The following is a 13,273-nucleotide window of genomic DNA, read 5'->3' as shown; positions in this document are numbered from 1 at the left end:
GGGTACCAAAAAGGATCTTTTTATTTCAAGAAAAAAGAATCCTGCATACAAAAAGGAGAAAAGGAGGCAATATATATGGGTCACAAAGCATAAAGTTCAATTTCATGATTAAGCCCATTTGGCACCAAACTATCCAATGTAAAAATCCACCTGGATTCGACCCTCGACATACTCTTAATATAGTCACCACCCCTCGGATTTTTTTGGACCTTTTGAATGCCAAAAAAAGTGGACCCCATACATGTCTTGCCATGTTTCTCCACGAAATGGCGGGACAGTGGATGTCCTAAAAATCCCTTAAAGATATTGTTCAAATGTTCTTTTATTCTCTCTTTAAGTTTTCTTTTTGTGCGACCAACATAGAACTTATTGCAGGGGCATTTTACTATATAAATAACCCCCGTAGAGTGGCATGTTAGATTGTCCTTAATATGGAACATCTCAGTTTTATCCATATTCCAAAAAGTGGTCTGCGTGATTCTCTTGTTTCTCACCTGCACACAACATGAACAATTACCACACGGGGTAAAGCCCCCAGTAAAGTTGGAATGTTTCCCATTTAATGTATTGCTACCATTTAATAAACCCTTCTTCTGGGTGGGTGCTAGCAAATTGCCAATATTTTGAGCCCTTCTATAAACAAACCTGGGTTTCTCAGGTAAAAGCTCACCCACCAATTTATCTCTCTTTAAAATAGGCCAATATTTCTGGATGATCTTAGTAAAAGCTCTAGGATTATTATGAAATTGAGTGATAAAGGGTAATTTACCAATCTCTTGTTTAATATTCGGAATACCCAAGGCCTGTTTCTCCCCATTGATCAACCTGCTCCTAGAAGCCGATTTTGCTACATGTCTAGCTCGATCTACAATGGATACATCATACCCTTTCTCCACAAATTGAGCTTGTAAAAAACTGGCTTCAATATCAAAATCACTATCTTTAGTACAATTGCGTCTAATGCGCATGAATTGGCTCTTTGGGATATTTGAAAGCCACAAAGGGAGATGACAACTGTTCATGTGAATATAACTATTACAGTCCACATCCTTATGATAACATTTAGTATAAATGGAGTTATTTTCCACAAAAATATTGAGATCCAAAAAATTGATGTTAGTGGGACTGATACTTGAAGTGAATTCTAAACCAAATTAATTATCATTAATCTCCTTCAAAAAGGAGTCTAAACTGGTCTGGGACCCCTGCCAAATGAAGAGCACATCATCAATGAAGCGCCGCCAATAAATTAACCCCTCTCTCAAATGGTCATTGTGAAAAATATTGGACTCCTCCCACCTTCCAACAAATAAATTTGCATAACTCGGGGCAAATTTTGTACCCATAGCCATGCCCCAAGTCTGCAGATAGAACTGATTACAATAAATAAAATAATTATGTTTTAAAATGAATCTCATACTATCTACTATAAATGATATTTGAAGGGGATTAAAAATTTTGGATTTGTGAAGAAAATACTCAGCAGCATTACACCCTTTTTCTTGATTAATGACAGTGTACAAGGACTTGATATCCAGAGTACCCAAAAAACAATTAGGAGCCCACTTCACCAATTCCAAGCTTTTAATAGTATCTCTGGTGTCCTTTAAATAAGCCGGAAGCCCAGACACACAAAGTTGTAGATGCGTGTCTACATATTCCGACAGATTTGCAGTAAGACAATTAATCCCAGAGACTATCGGTCTTCCTGGTGGGTGGCTAGGATTTTTATGGATCTTAGGGATATGATAAAATACCGCTAAACTCGGTGACCTATTGTTAATAAAACAAAATTCTTTTTTATTTAAAATACCCAAAGCTTTGCCTCTTTGGGCTAAAACATCCAGTTTTTTGACAAACTGAGAAGTAGGGTCACCAAATAATTTTTTGTACGTGATATTATCACTGAGAAGTCTTAATGACTCCTCATGATACTCTTTGCGATCCAAAACCACAATACCTCCCCCTTTATCCGCCCCTTGAATGACAATATCATTATTATCTTGAAGGCTAATTAAGGCCCTCTTTTCCTCTCCAGAAAGATTCTGAGGAGCAAATCTATGGTTCCTGTTCTTTATTTTTCTAATATCCATAGAAACCAGTGTCTCAAATGTATAAAAAGCATTAGAATATTCACTGATGGGGTTGAATACTGAAGGATTTGCCAATGATGTATGGATAAACTTACTAGGGGCCGAGCCAGATGAATGGAAACCGGCCATTTGTTTTTTTTTTAAATATTTTTTAAAAGCCAAATTCCGAAGAAATTTTTTCATGCTCACATATAAGTTAAACGGGACAGGCTCAGTGGTTGGAGCAAATTTTAAACCTTTTTGGAGGAGGGCTTCTTCTTTGGAAGACAAAATATGTGAACTGAGATTAAAAATTTTTTGACTATGACTACTTATGTTCGTTTTCTTTTTGGTGAGTTTCCTCCCTCCTCTCTTACCACGCTTGACTTTGTATTTCGGACCTGAAAAAAATTTGAATTAATTTTGGAGGTACCTCCCTTCTTAAAAAACATTGATCCTCTATTCAAGTTCTTTAAAGTTTGAGTTTTCTTACTCCCATTACCCAGATTCCTAGATACCACATTTTTAGAATTCAAAAATCTTGAAAATGGTCTTTGTGTTGAAGTGTTATGATTCACAGAATTCCCCATTCTGCTTCCCCCTATGCCCCCAGGCACCTCCCCAGTGGATGCCCTGAAGGCATCCGTCAAAAAGGGTGCATCAATGTTTTTTAAGAAGGGAGGTACCTCCAAAATTAATTCAAATTTTTTTCAGGTCCGAAATACAAAGTCAAGCGTGGTAAGAGAGGAGGGAGGAAACTCACCAAAAAGAAAACGAACATAAGTAGTCATAGTCAAAAAATTTTTAATCTCAGTTCACATATTTTGTCTTCCAAAGAAGAAGCCCTCCTCCAAAAAGGTTTAAAATTTGCTCCAACCACTGAGCCTGTCCCGTTTAACTTATATGTGAGCATGAAAAAATTTCTTCGGAATTTGGCTTTTAAAAAATATTTTTTAAAAAAACAAATGGCCGGTTTCCAGTCATCTGGCTCGGCCCCTAGTAAGTTTATCCATACATCATTGGCAAATCCTTCAGTGTTCAACCCCATCAGTGAATATTCTAATGCTTTTTATACATTTGAGACACTGGTTTCTATGGATATTAGAAAAATAAAGAACAGGAACCGTAGATTTGCTCCTCAGAATCTTTCTGGAGAGGAAAAGAGGGCCTTAATTAGCCTTCAAGATAATAATGATATTGTCATTCAAGGGGCGGATAAAGGGGGAGGTATTGTGGTTTTGGATCGCAAAGAGTATCATGAGGAGTCATTAAGACTTCTCAGTGATAATATCACGTACAAAAAATTATTTGGTGACCCTACTTCTCAGTTTGTCAAAAAACTGGATGTTTTAGCCCAAAGAGGCAAAGCTTTGGGTATTTTAAATAAAAAAGAATTTTGTTTTATTAACAATAGGTCACCGAGTTTAGCGGTATTTTATCATATCCCTAAGATCCATAAAAATCCTAGCCACCCACCAGGAAGACCGATAGTCTCTGGGATTAATTGTCTTACTGCAAATCTGTCGGAATATGTAGACACGCATCTACAACTTTGTGTGTCTGGGCTTCCGGCTTATTTAAAGGACACCAGAGATACTATTAAAAGCTTGGAATTGGTGAAGTGGGCTCCTAATTGTTTTTTTGGGTACTCTGGATATCAAGTCCTTGTACACTGTCATTAATCAAGAAAAAGGGTGTGATGCTGCTGAGTATTTTCTTCACAAATCCAAAATTTTTAATCCCCTTCAAATATCATTTATAGTAGATAGTATGAGATTAATTTTAAAACATAATTATTTTATTTATTGTAATCAGTTCTATCTGCAGACTTGGGGCACGGCTATGAGTACAAAATTTGCCCCGAGTTATGCAAATTTATTTGTTGGAAGGTGGGAGGAGTCCAATATTTTTCACAATGACCATTTGAGAGAGGGGTTAATTTATTGGCGGCGCTTCATTGATGATGTGCTCTTCATTTGGCAGGGGTCCCAGACCAGTTTAGACTCCTTTTTGAAGGAGATTAATGATAATTAATTTGGTTTAGAATTCACTTCAAGTATCAGTCCCACTAACATCAATTTTTTGGATCTCAATATTTTTGTGGAAAATAACTCCATTTATACTAAATGTTATCATAAGGATGTGGACTGTAATAGTTATATTCACATGAACAGTTGTCATCTCCCTTTGTGGCTTTCAAATATCCCAAAGAGCCAATTCATGCGCATTAGACGCAATTGTACTAAAGATAGTGATTTTGATATTGAAGCCAGTTTTTTACAAGCTCAATTTGTGGAGAAAGGGTATGATGTATCCATTGTAGATCGAGCTAGACATGTAGCAAAATCGGCTTCTAGGAGCAGGTTGATCAATGGGGAGAAACAGGCCTTGGGTATTCCGAATATTAAACAAGAGATTGGTAAATTACCCTTTATCACTCAATTTCATAATAATCCTAGAGCTTTTACTAAGATCATCCAGAAATATTGGCCTATTTTAAAGAGAGATAAATTGGTGGGTGAGCTTTTACCTGAGAAACCCAGGTTTGTTTATAGAAGGGCTCAAAATATTGGCAATTTGCTAGCACCCACCCAGAAGAAGGGTTTATTAAATGGTAGCAATACATTAAATGGGAAACATTCCAACTTTACTGGGGGCTTTACCCCGTGTGGTAATTGTTCATGTTGTGTGCAGGTGAGAAACAAGAGAATCACGCAGACCACTTTTTGGAATATGGATAAAACTGAGATGTTCCATATTAAGGACAATCTAACATGCCACTCTACGGGGGTTATTTATATAGTAAAATGCCCCTGCAATAAGTTCTATGTTGGTCGCACAAAAAGAAAACTTAAAGAGAGAATAAAAGAACATTTGAACAATATCTTTAAGGGATTTTTAGGACATCCACTGTCCCGCCATTTCGTGGAGAAACATGGCAAGACATGTATGGGGTCCACTTTTTTTGGCATTCAAAAGGTCCAAAAAAATCCGAGGGTTGGTGACTATATTAAGAGTATGTCGAGGGTCGAATCCAGGTGGATTTTTACATTGGATAGTTTGGTGCCAAATGGGCTTAATCATGAAATTGAACTTTATGCTTTGTGACCCATATATATTGCCTCCTTTTCTCCTTTTTGTATGCAGGATTCTTTTTTCTTGAAATAAAAAGATCCTTTTTGGTACCCTTGTAGATAAGGACTGTCCCTTTGGATATCATTCATTATTTATTGTTGGAATTATAACCACCAATTGAAATATTTTGGGGGGTGGAGTTTGTTCTATATCCATTTGCATTTTTATTCCTTCTTTTTATAATTGATTTTAGCATTTTGTATTTAATTGTCCCATTCATCAGTTTTTTGTTTGAATAAAGTTTAGTTTTTTATTTGTGCAGTATTTAGTTTAAGGAGGTTGCGCCACATAATGGGTTAAGTGTGCGTCTTTTCCTTGTGGAGGCGAGGGTATATAGAGTGTGGGTGGCAGTGTATGATCCATACCTTTGAGGAAGGGGGACGGCTTCCCCGAAACGCGTCAGGATTGGTTCTTGCACGGTGACGTCACCACCCACAATTCACGCCCCCCGCCAGTCACGCCCCCTGCTCACCACGCTACTGTTCGGCGGCGCCATCGGCCGTGGCTGTCTGCCGCCCAGGGGGACGCGCTCTCCTGCGGGGAGCTGTGTCTTTTTTGCAAATGGGAGGACGCTCCCTGCTTTTGCTTTAGTTCAGAGATTTTTTCTTTTCAACAATTGTGAATACAAGAGCGACATGATCAGCTATAATTAGCCTTCGCAACAGTGAGTAATGCCTGTTTTTAAAGTTTGACTGCTATTTTCAGTTTGGGTGTTATATTCATTACACAGCGCTATAAGCGCGGCCACCTTCAGTTTTGTTGTAGTTTTTTTCCAGTGGCAGATAGCACACTCAATTTGCCAGGTGTGCCAGCAGCTTATCCATTGACTGTGTATTTGCAGCGCCGGTGTGTTTAACGGTTAAAACCTACCTAGTGTGAATAGTAGCAGAGTCTCTGGGTCCCAAACGGACACCCAGCTTCAGAGGGACTAAATAAACTACACAGCTCAGTAGAATGGAGGCCACACCCTATTTGTACTGAATACAAAAATGCTGAAGAAAAAACAAAAAACTGAACTGATCAAAATAGTGTTTACTAAGTACCCTATGTTATTTAATGCACTTGCTTTTTTACTTATTTATTTTTATTAGGCTATATGCATACATTGTTTTTTCCTTTGGTTTTGCTTGCTTTTATGGCCAATGTGAACATGCTTTTACATCATGCATGTCATTCAATTCTACTTCAGTTCAGTTTTTTGTTTTTTCTTCAGCATTTTTGTATTCAGTACAAATAGGGTGTGGCCTCCATTCTACTGAGCTGTGTAGTTTATTTAGTCCCTCTGAAGCTGGGTGTCCGTTTGGGACCCAGAGACTCTGCTACTATTCACACTAGGTAGGTTTTAACCGTTAGTGTAGTTACTGTCTCAAATGGGTACACCTTGTCGTGGTGGGACAGCTTTATACTTTTTTGATCAAAATAGTGTTTACTAAGTACCCTATGTTATTTAATGCACTTGCTTTTTTACTTATTTTTATTAGAGTATATGCATACATTGTTTTTTCCTTTGGTTTTGTTTGCTTGCTTTTATGGCCAATGTGAACATGCTTTTACATCATGCATGTCATTCAATTCTACTTCAGTTCAGTTTTTTGTTTTTTCTTCACATACCTATACATGCAGATCACCAGCAGTTCCTTAGGGTGGCTGTATCACTGGGGGGGTATGGTTAGGAACTTCCAGTTTAAAGCGCTCTCGTTTGGTCTCGCCATTGCTCCACGGGTCTTCTCCAAGGTGGTTGCAGAGGTCATGGCACATCTCCATGAACAAAATGTCGTGACGGTCCCCTATCTGGATGACTTTTTTAATAGTAGGCAGTTTGGTCCTGCACTGCACTACTCAGTTGAAAGGGGTAATGGCCACACTAGAAGGGTTGGGGTGGCTTATAAATATCAAAAAGTCACATTTACAGCCCCTGAATGTGCAGGAATTCCTGGGTCTTGTGCTAGACACTGAGAATCAGGAGTGTCTGCTACCGGTGCCCAAATTAGATGGTATTCCGCATCAAGTACTGAAGGCAGTGAACAATCCATCTATGTCCCTTAGGAGGGTGATGTCCCTTTTAGGCTCACTCACTTCCTGTATTCCGGCTGTTCTGTTGACCCAATTCCATACTAGGGCCTTACAGTGGGAAGTATTACGTAATGACCTCTAGTTTAGAGGGTGTCTGGAAAGGAAAATCTCTCTGTCCCCCTCTACGATACAGTCCCTTCTTTGGTGGTTAAATTTATCAAACTTGTCCAGAGGGGTTCCCTGGGTAAACCATATCTCACGGATTGTCGCTACAGATGCCAACCCCACGGGTAGAGGGGCTCATTTGGGGAAGGTGTGGGTCCAAGGGAGGTGGACAAACAGCAGGCTGGTTCATCTAACCTGAAAGAGTTGTTAGAAGTGGAGGTGGCAATAAAATGGCTCCTTATGTCCTTTTAGGGTCAATATGTCAGAATACTTTCCGACAATCAGGTAACTGCAACCTACATCAACTACCATGGGTGGACCTGGTCCAGGTCTTTGATGGAAGTGGCAGATCGTATATTTCAGATGGCCGAAACTCATCTGCTGTCATTAACCTCCCTGCACATAAGAGGAAAGGAGAACATCAAGGCCGACTTCCAAAGCCGCACCCAGCTCAGGCAAAGAGAATGGGTGTTAAGCCAAACTGTCTTCATCCAAGTTGTGCATATGTGGGGATGTCCGGACATAGACCTCTTTTGCCAACAGAGCGAAAAGGAAGGTGCATCGATTCTGTTCTCTAAACCCCAGAGAAGGTCCACAAACCGTAGATGATCTGTTGATTCCGTGGGACTTCAACCTGGCATATGCCTTTCCCCCGATAGCCCTAATTCCTTTGGTGTTGAGGAAGATCCTAGAGGACAGGTCCCCCTTTTGGCCCATGAGGCCGTGGTTTTCCTGGCTGAGGAGGATGTTCATCACCAACCCATGGGTTCTTCAGGTACTCCAAGACCTCCTCTCCCAGGGACTAATCTTCCATCCACGAGTGTCCAGTTTACATCTGATGGTGTGGAATTTGAGAAGGTGCTATTAATAGGGAAAGAGTTTTCTCATAACCTAGTAACCACCTTAAGACTAGGAAAGCATCCACAACAAGGATTTACGCTAGAACTTGGAACAAATTTCTATCAACCTCAGGCACGGAGGTCGGAGGAAAGGTTCAGATAGGCCAAGTTTTGGAATTCCTACAAAAGGGCCTAGAGATAGGACTATCCACAAACGCCCTCAAAGTCCATGTATCAGCTCTGGGAGTTCTATATAATTGTGATCTGGCGGGCAATTATTGGGTGGCTAGGTTTATTAGGGCATTGCCTAGGTCTAGGCCCATCCTTAGAGGTTAATGCCTTGGGATTTGAACCTAGTTTTAAGGGTGTTGACAGAGTCTGCCTTTTAGCCCATTGAAGTAGCCCCAATAAAGATTATTTCCCTTAAAATGGCCCTTCTCGTTGCATTAACATCAGCCCGTAGGGTTAGCGACATTCAGGCCCTGTCCAGAATTCAACCATATACCCAGTTTTGGGAGGATAGGGTCATTTTTTAAGCCGGATCCGTCATATCTACCAAAAGTAGCCTCTAAGTTTCACAGACTGCAGGAGATAGTTCTTCCTTCCTGCTGTGCCTATCCTGTGAATCAAAGGGAGGAGAGTCACCATTCACTAGATGTTAGGAGGTGCCTACTTAGATATATGTTGATAACTGACAATAGGAAAAAGGAGAATTCTTTATTTGTCTCCTTTCAGGTAGCTAGAAAGGGGCTTAAAGTCTCTAAAAGCACTTTAGCTTGGAGGATCAGGGAAGCAATTTCTGTGACCTATACAGCAAGTGGTAAGGTAGTTCTATGACGTCTGAAGGCTCACTCCACACGAGCTGTGGCAGCTTCCTGGGCAGAGAGATCAGAGGTGACGAGTGAGGAAATATGTAAGGACATGGTCTTCTACCTCCACTTTCTTTAAACATTATAGGCTTAATATGGGAGCCACCTCCGATCTCACATTTGGAAGTAGGGTGCTTCAGGCTGTGTTCCCTCCCTAATTTCCTTACCTCTCTGTAATTCTCTCGTGGTGCTGTCATGGGAGACTGAATAAATGCCCAGTTACTTACCGGTAACTATGTTTTTCGAAGCCCATGACAGCACCCTTTTACTTTAGCATAATCACATGTGAAAAGTTATTTTGTGTACAGAATAATGTATAAATATTGTTACTAACCTGAGAGGTCCTCTTGTGCTCTGTAATCCAACTGATGCGGGAGAGGTGCCGCCCATTTATGTCTGTAGGTTTCCTGTCCGTGAAGGGCGGATCCCCTCTCTTGTGGTGCTGTAATGGGCTCCGAAAAACACCGTTACCGGTATTGCACCAACCGTTGTCTCCTCGCCCAGCGTCTTACTTATGGTTTTGTAGCCCATTCCAGCTTTGTGCAGGTCTAAGATCTTGTCCCTGAAATCCTTATAAAGCTCTTTGGTCTTGCCCATGTTGTAAGGTTAGAGTCTGACTGATTAATTGAGTCCATGGACAGGAGACTTTTATAAAGGTGACTATGTAAGGCAGCTGTTTTTAATGCAGGTAACGAGCTGATTAGGAGCATCTAACGGTCTGTAGGAGCTAGAACTCTTAATGGTTGGTAGGGGATCAAATACTTATTTCTCACTGCAAAATGCAAATTTATATACTTTATACAATGTGATTTTCTGGATTTTATTTTTGATATTCTATCAATGTTAAAATTAACATACCCTTAAAATTATAGACTGTTCATGTCTTTGTCAGTGGGCAAACTTACAAAATCAGCAAGGGATCAAATGCTTATTTCCCCCACTGTATAATTATGTTCTCCTTCTGTTCCCTAGCATCTCCTGTGATTGGCTGCACGTGCTCCACCCGCTTTCCTCCTCTTTGGCTGTGTGGGAACCTTATGCCTTCATCCACTGTGATTGGTTCTGTGTGCTCCTATCTCTTCCTTCTGTGGTTGATCGTGCTTGTTTGTTGCTCCCACTCATACTCTAACTGTGCGTGCTCCTCCATCTCCCCACCACCTCCTGTGATGATTGGTAGTACATACTCTTCCCGCTTTCCACTCCCTCCTGTGATTAGTTGTGCGTGCACCTTATGCTTCCATCTTCTATAATTATCTGTGCATGCTCCTCATCACCTCCTGTAATTGGCAGTGTGTGCTTTTCCTGCTTCCCAGTACATCCTGTGGTTGGCTGTGCATGCTCCTTCCTCTTCCCTCCCCTGTGATCACCTGTGCATGCTCCTCCTGCTTCCCACCACTTACAGTGATTGACTGTGCGGGTTACTTCAGCTTTCAACCGCTGTGATTGGCTGGGCATGTTTCTCCTGCTTCCCTTTGTGATTAGTTTGTGTCCTCCTTCAGCTTCCTTCCTCTGTGATTGGCTGTTTGTGCTCCTTCTGTTCCCCAGAACCTCCTGTGAGTGGCTGCACATGCTCCTCTTACTCCCTGGCTCCTTCTGTGATTGGATATATGTGCTTCTCCCGCTCCCTGGCACCTCCTATGATTGACTGCATGTACTCCTCTTACTCTCCACCACCTTCTGTGATTGGCTATGCATGCTCCTAACACTTCCCTCAGTGACTGGCTTTGTGTGCCCCTCACCACCTCTTGTGATGACTGGCAGTGCATTCTCCTCCCTCTTCCCACCACCTTCTGTGTGTGTTCATCCCGCTTCCCTCTGTGATTGGCTTCCCGCGCTCCTCTCACTCCCCTCCTCTGTGATTAGCTTTGTGTGCTCCTCCGTCTCCCCACTTCATCCTGTGATTAGCTCCTTTCTCTTTAGTAAAGTCCTGCACTATATTGCAGCTTTGCTTCGCCGATCTGACTGTGGTGTACAGGAGGAAGAGGAGGAAAATGACATTGAAGATGAGGAAGAGGTGCAGGAGCAGCTGAGCCCCCCAGTGGACACTGTAACCCCTCCAGTACCCACTCTGACCCCTCCAGAACCTGCTCCCTTGGTCAGTATCATACAGCTGTTACACGAGGGGGCAAACCTTAGGTAAGTGGCTAGAGGGAGGCTGAGTGGCGTGTTCTTGCTGTTGTGGGTGTTCACCATACACTTGGTTGTCTTTGTGTCTGCAGTAAGGTCCAGGCTCGTCTGGCTTTCTCTGGCTACTTACAGCGGGTGCAGAGTCGTCTACAGGACGAGCGAAGTACAGAGAGTGCAGTACCAAAAGTTGAAGAGCAGATGGTGAGGCACAAAAGTCATTCCTCCTGAAATACAAGCCAGTGATTACTAGACTTAGTCCTATTGACTTACAGGGCCAACAACACCCCAAAACTGGTGACACTGTGTACCAAGGATGGATCTGTGGTGGTAGCGGTCATGCTGCTGTATAACAAGGGTGGAGCTATGGCTGCAGCACCCGTGCTGCTGTATAACTAAGGTGGATCAGTGGCTGCAGTGCCCATGTTGCTGTATAACAAGGGCGGATCAGTGGCAGCGGCACCAGTGTTGCTATTTAATGAGGGCAGATCAGTTGCAGCGGCGCCCGTGTTGCTGTCTAATGAAGGCAGATCAGTGGCAGCGGTGCCCGTGTCGATGTACAACAAGGGTGGCTGTGTAATGACGGCTATGGCTTCAGCGCCCGTGCTGCTGTATAACGAAGGTCGTGTTACTGGATTACGAGGGCGGATCAGTGACAGCGGCATCTGTGTCACTGTATAACGAAAGCGGGTCAGTGATGGCAATGCCCACACCGCTGTATTACGAGGGTGTATCAATGGCAGCGGCGCTTGTGTCATTGTTTAATGAGGGCGATTCAGTGACGGCGGTGCTTGTCTCGCTGTATAACGAGGGTCCATCAGTGGCGGTGATGCCCGTGTTGCTGTATAAAGAGGGTGGGTTAGTGATCGCTTCTCTTATTTTGCAGTAAAACGAGGTCGGATCAGTGCTGGCAGTGCTTGTGTCGCTGTTTTACGAGGGTGGCCGTGCTTGTATAAGGAGTGGGTATCGGTGGTCGCGGCACTTGTGTCGCTGTATAATTTGGGCAAATCAGTAATGGCGCTTGTTTCGCTGTAGGGTGGCGGTGCCCGTGTCACTGTATGATGAGGGCGGATCAATGACGGCTGTGCATGTGTTGCTGTATAACGAGGGTTGGATTAGTGGTAGTGGTGCCCGTGTCTCTGTGTCACGAGGGCAGATTAGTGGAGGTGGTGCCACTGTATAAAGTGGGTGGATAAGTAATGTCAGCTGCCGCATCGCTGTATATCAAGGGCGTAAAATTGGTGGCTGCGTTTGTGTCGCTATATAAGGAGGGCAGATCAGTGGCGGCGGTGCTTGTGCTGCTGTATAACGAGGGCGGATCAGTGGCGGCGGTGCTTGTGTCACTCTATAATGAGGGCAGATTAGTGGCGGCGGCCCTTATGGCGGCGCCCATGTCCCTGTATAACAAGGGCGGATCATTAGCGTAAACTGCCGCTTCACTGTATAACGAGGGCAAGTCAGTGGCGGCTGCACATGTGTCTCTGTATAACGAGGGTCGATCAGTGGCAGCAATACTGGTGTCGCTGTATAACGAGGACAGCGGAACCCGTGTCACTTTTTAACGAAGGCGGATTTGTCGCGCTGTGATGGTCTTCGGTAAGGAAGGGGGGCCTCAAACTGTCCCTGGAACTGGAACCCTGACTATCGCTTTTCCGGGGCTACTCTTGAAGGTAGAGAGGCCCGTGTCTTACTATGCCCCTGATATGCCCTAGGCTGTTCCCTCCATCAGGAGGCCCAGAACAGATATGCTAGTGTATAAACACATAAGACAAACGGGGATAACAAAATGCAACTTACATACAAAATACCAAGGGTACAGAGGAGTAAAGGGAAGGATAGGAAAGTACATACCAAATGGGAATAGGATAATTGAGAAAGCATATACCCAAAAACAGCAGACAACAATCTTCAGCAGCAACTACGATCTCCAACGTCAGCACACCAACTCTAGCAAGCCAGGAAGTAAATTTTCACAGGCGTGTTGGTGTATAAAGAGGGTGGATCATTGGCGGCTGCGCTTGTGTCGCTGTATTACGAGGGCGGTTCAGTGACTGTG

The 13,273-nt window shown here is 42.9% G+C and overlaps 1 protein-coding gene across 6 annotated transcripts in view; it reads left to right on the top strand.

Annotated features, from left to right (window-relative positions):
• TTLL5 (tubulin tyrosine ligase like 5) overlaps positions 1 to 13,273 on the top strand; it is a 52,207-nt gene that overhangs the window by 31,303 nt on the left and 7,631 nt on the right. For 5 of the 6 annotated variants that reach the window (XR_012234499.1, XM_073587598.1, XM_073587596.1 and 2 more), the window contains exons 19-20: positions 11,037 to 11,229; positions 11,313 to 11,421. Coding sequence is in view for 5 of the 6 variants with exons in the window: in XM_073587598.1 (XP_073443699.1) it covers positions 11,037 to 11,229; positions 11,313 to 11,421 (302 nt within the window). In the remaining variant the exon portion in view is untranslated. The remainder of the gene's footprint in view (positions 1 to 11,036; positions 11,230 to 11,312; positions 11,422 to 13,273) is intronic. The other variant, XM_073587599.1, reaches the window with a different exon arrangement.

This window comes from Dendrobates tinctorius, unplaced genomic scaffold (assembly GCF_039654945.1).
Source record: "Dendrobates tinctorius isolate UK_male_01 unplaced genomic scaffold, ASM3965494v1 ptg000010l, whole genome shotgun sequence".
NCBI lineage: Eukaryota > Metazoa > Chordata > Amphibia > Anura > Dendrobatidae > Dendrobates > Dendrobates tinctorius.
The sequence above is the reverse complement of the archived record's forward strand: the minus strand, read 5'-3'. Positions and strand labels throughout refer to the sequence as shown.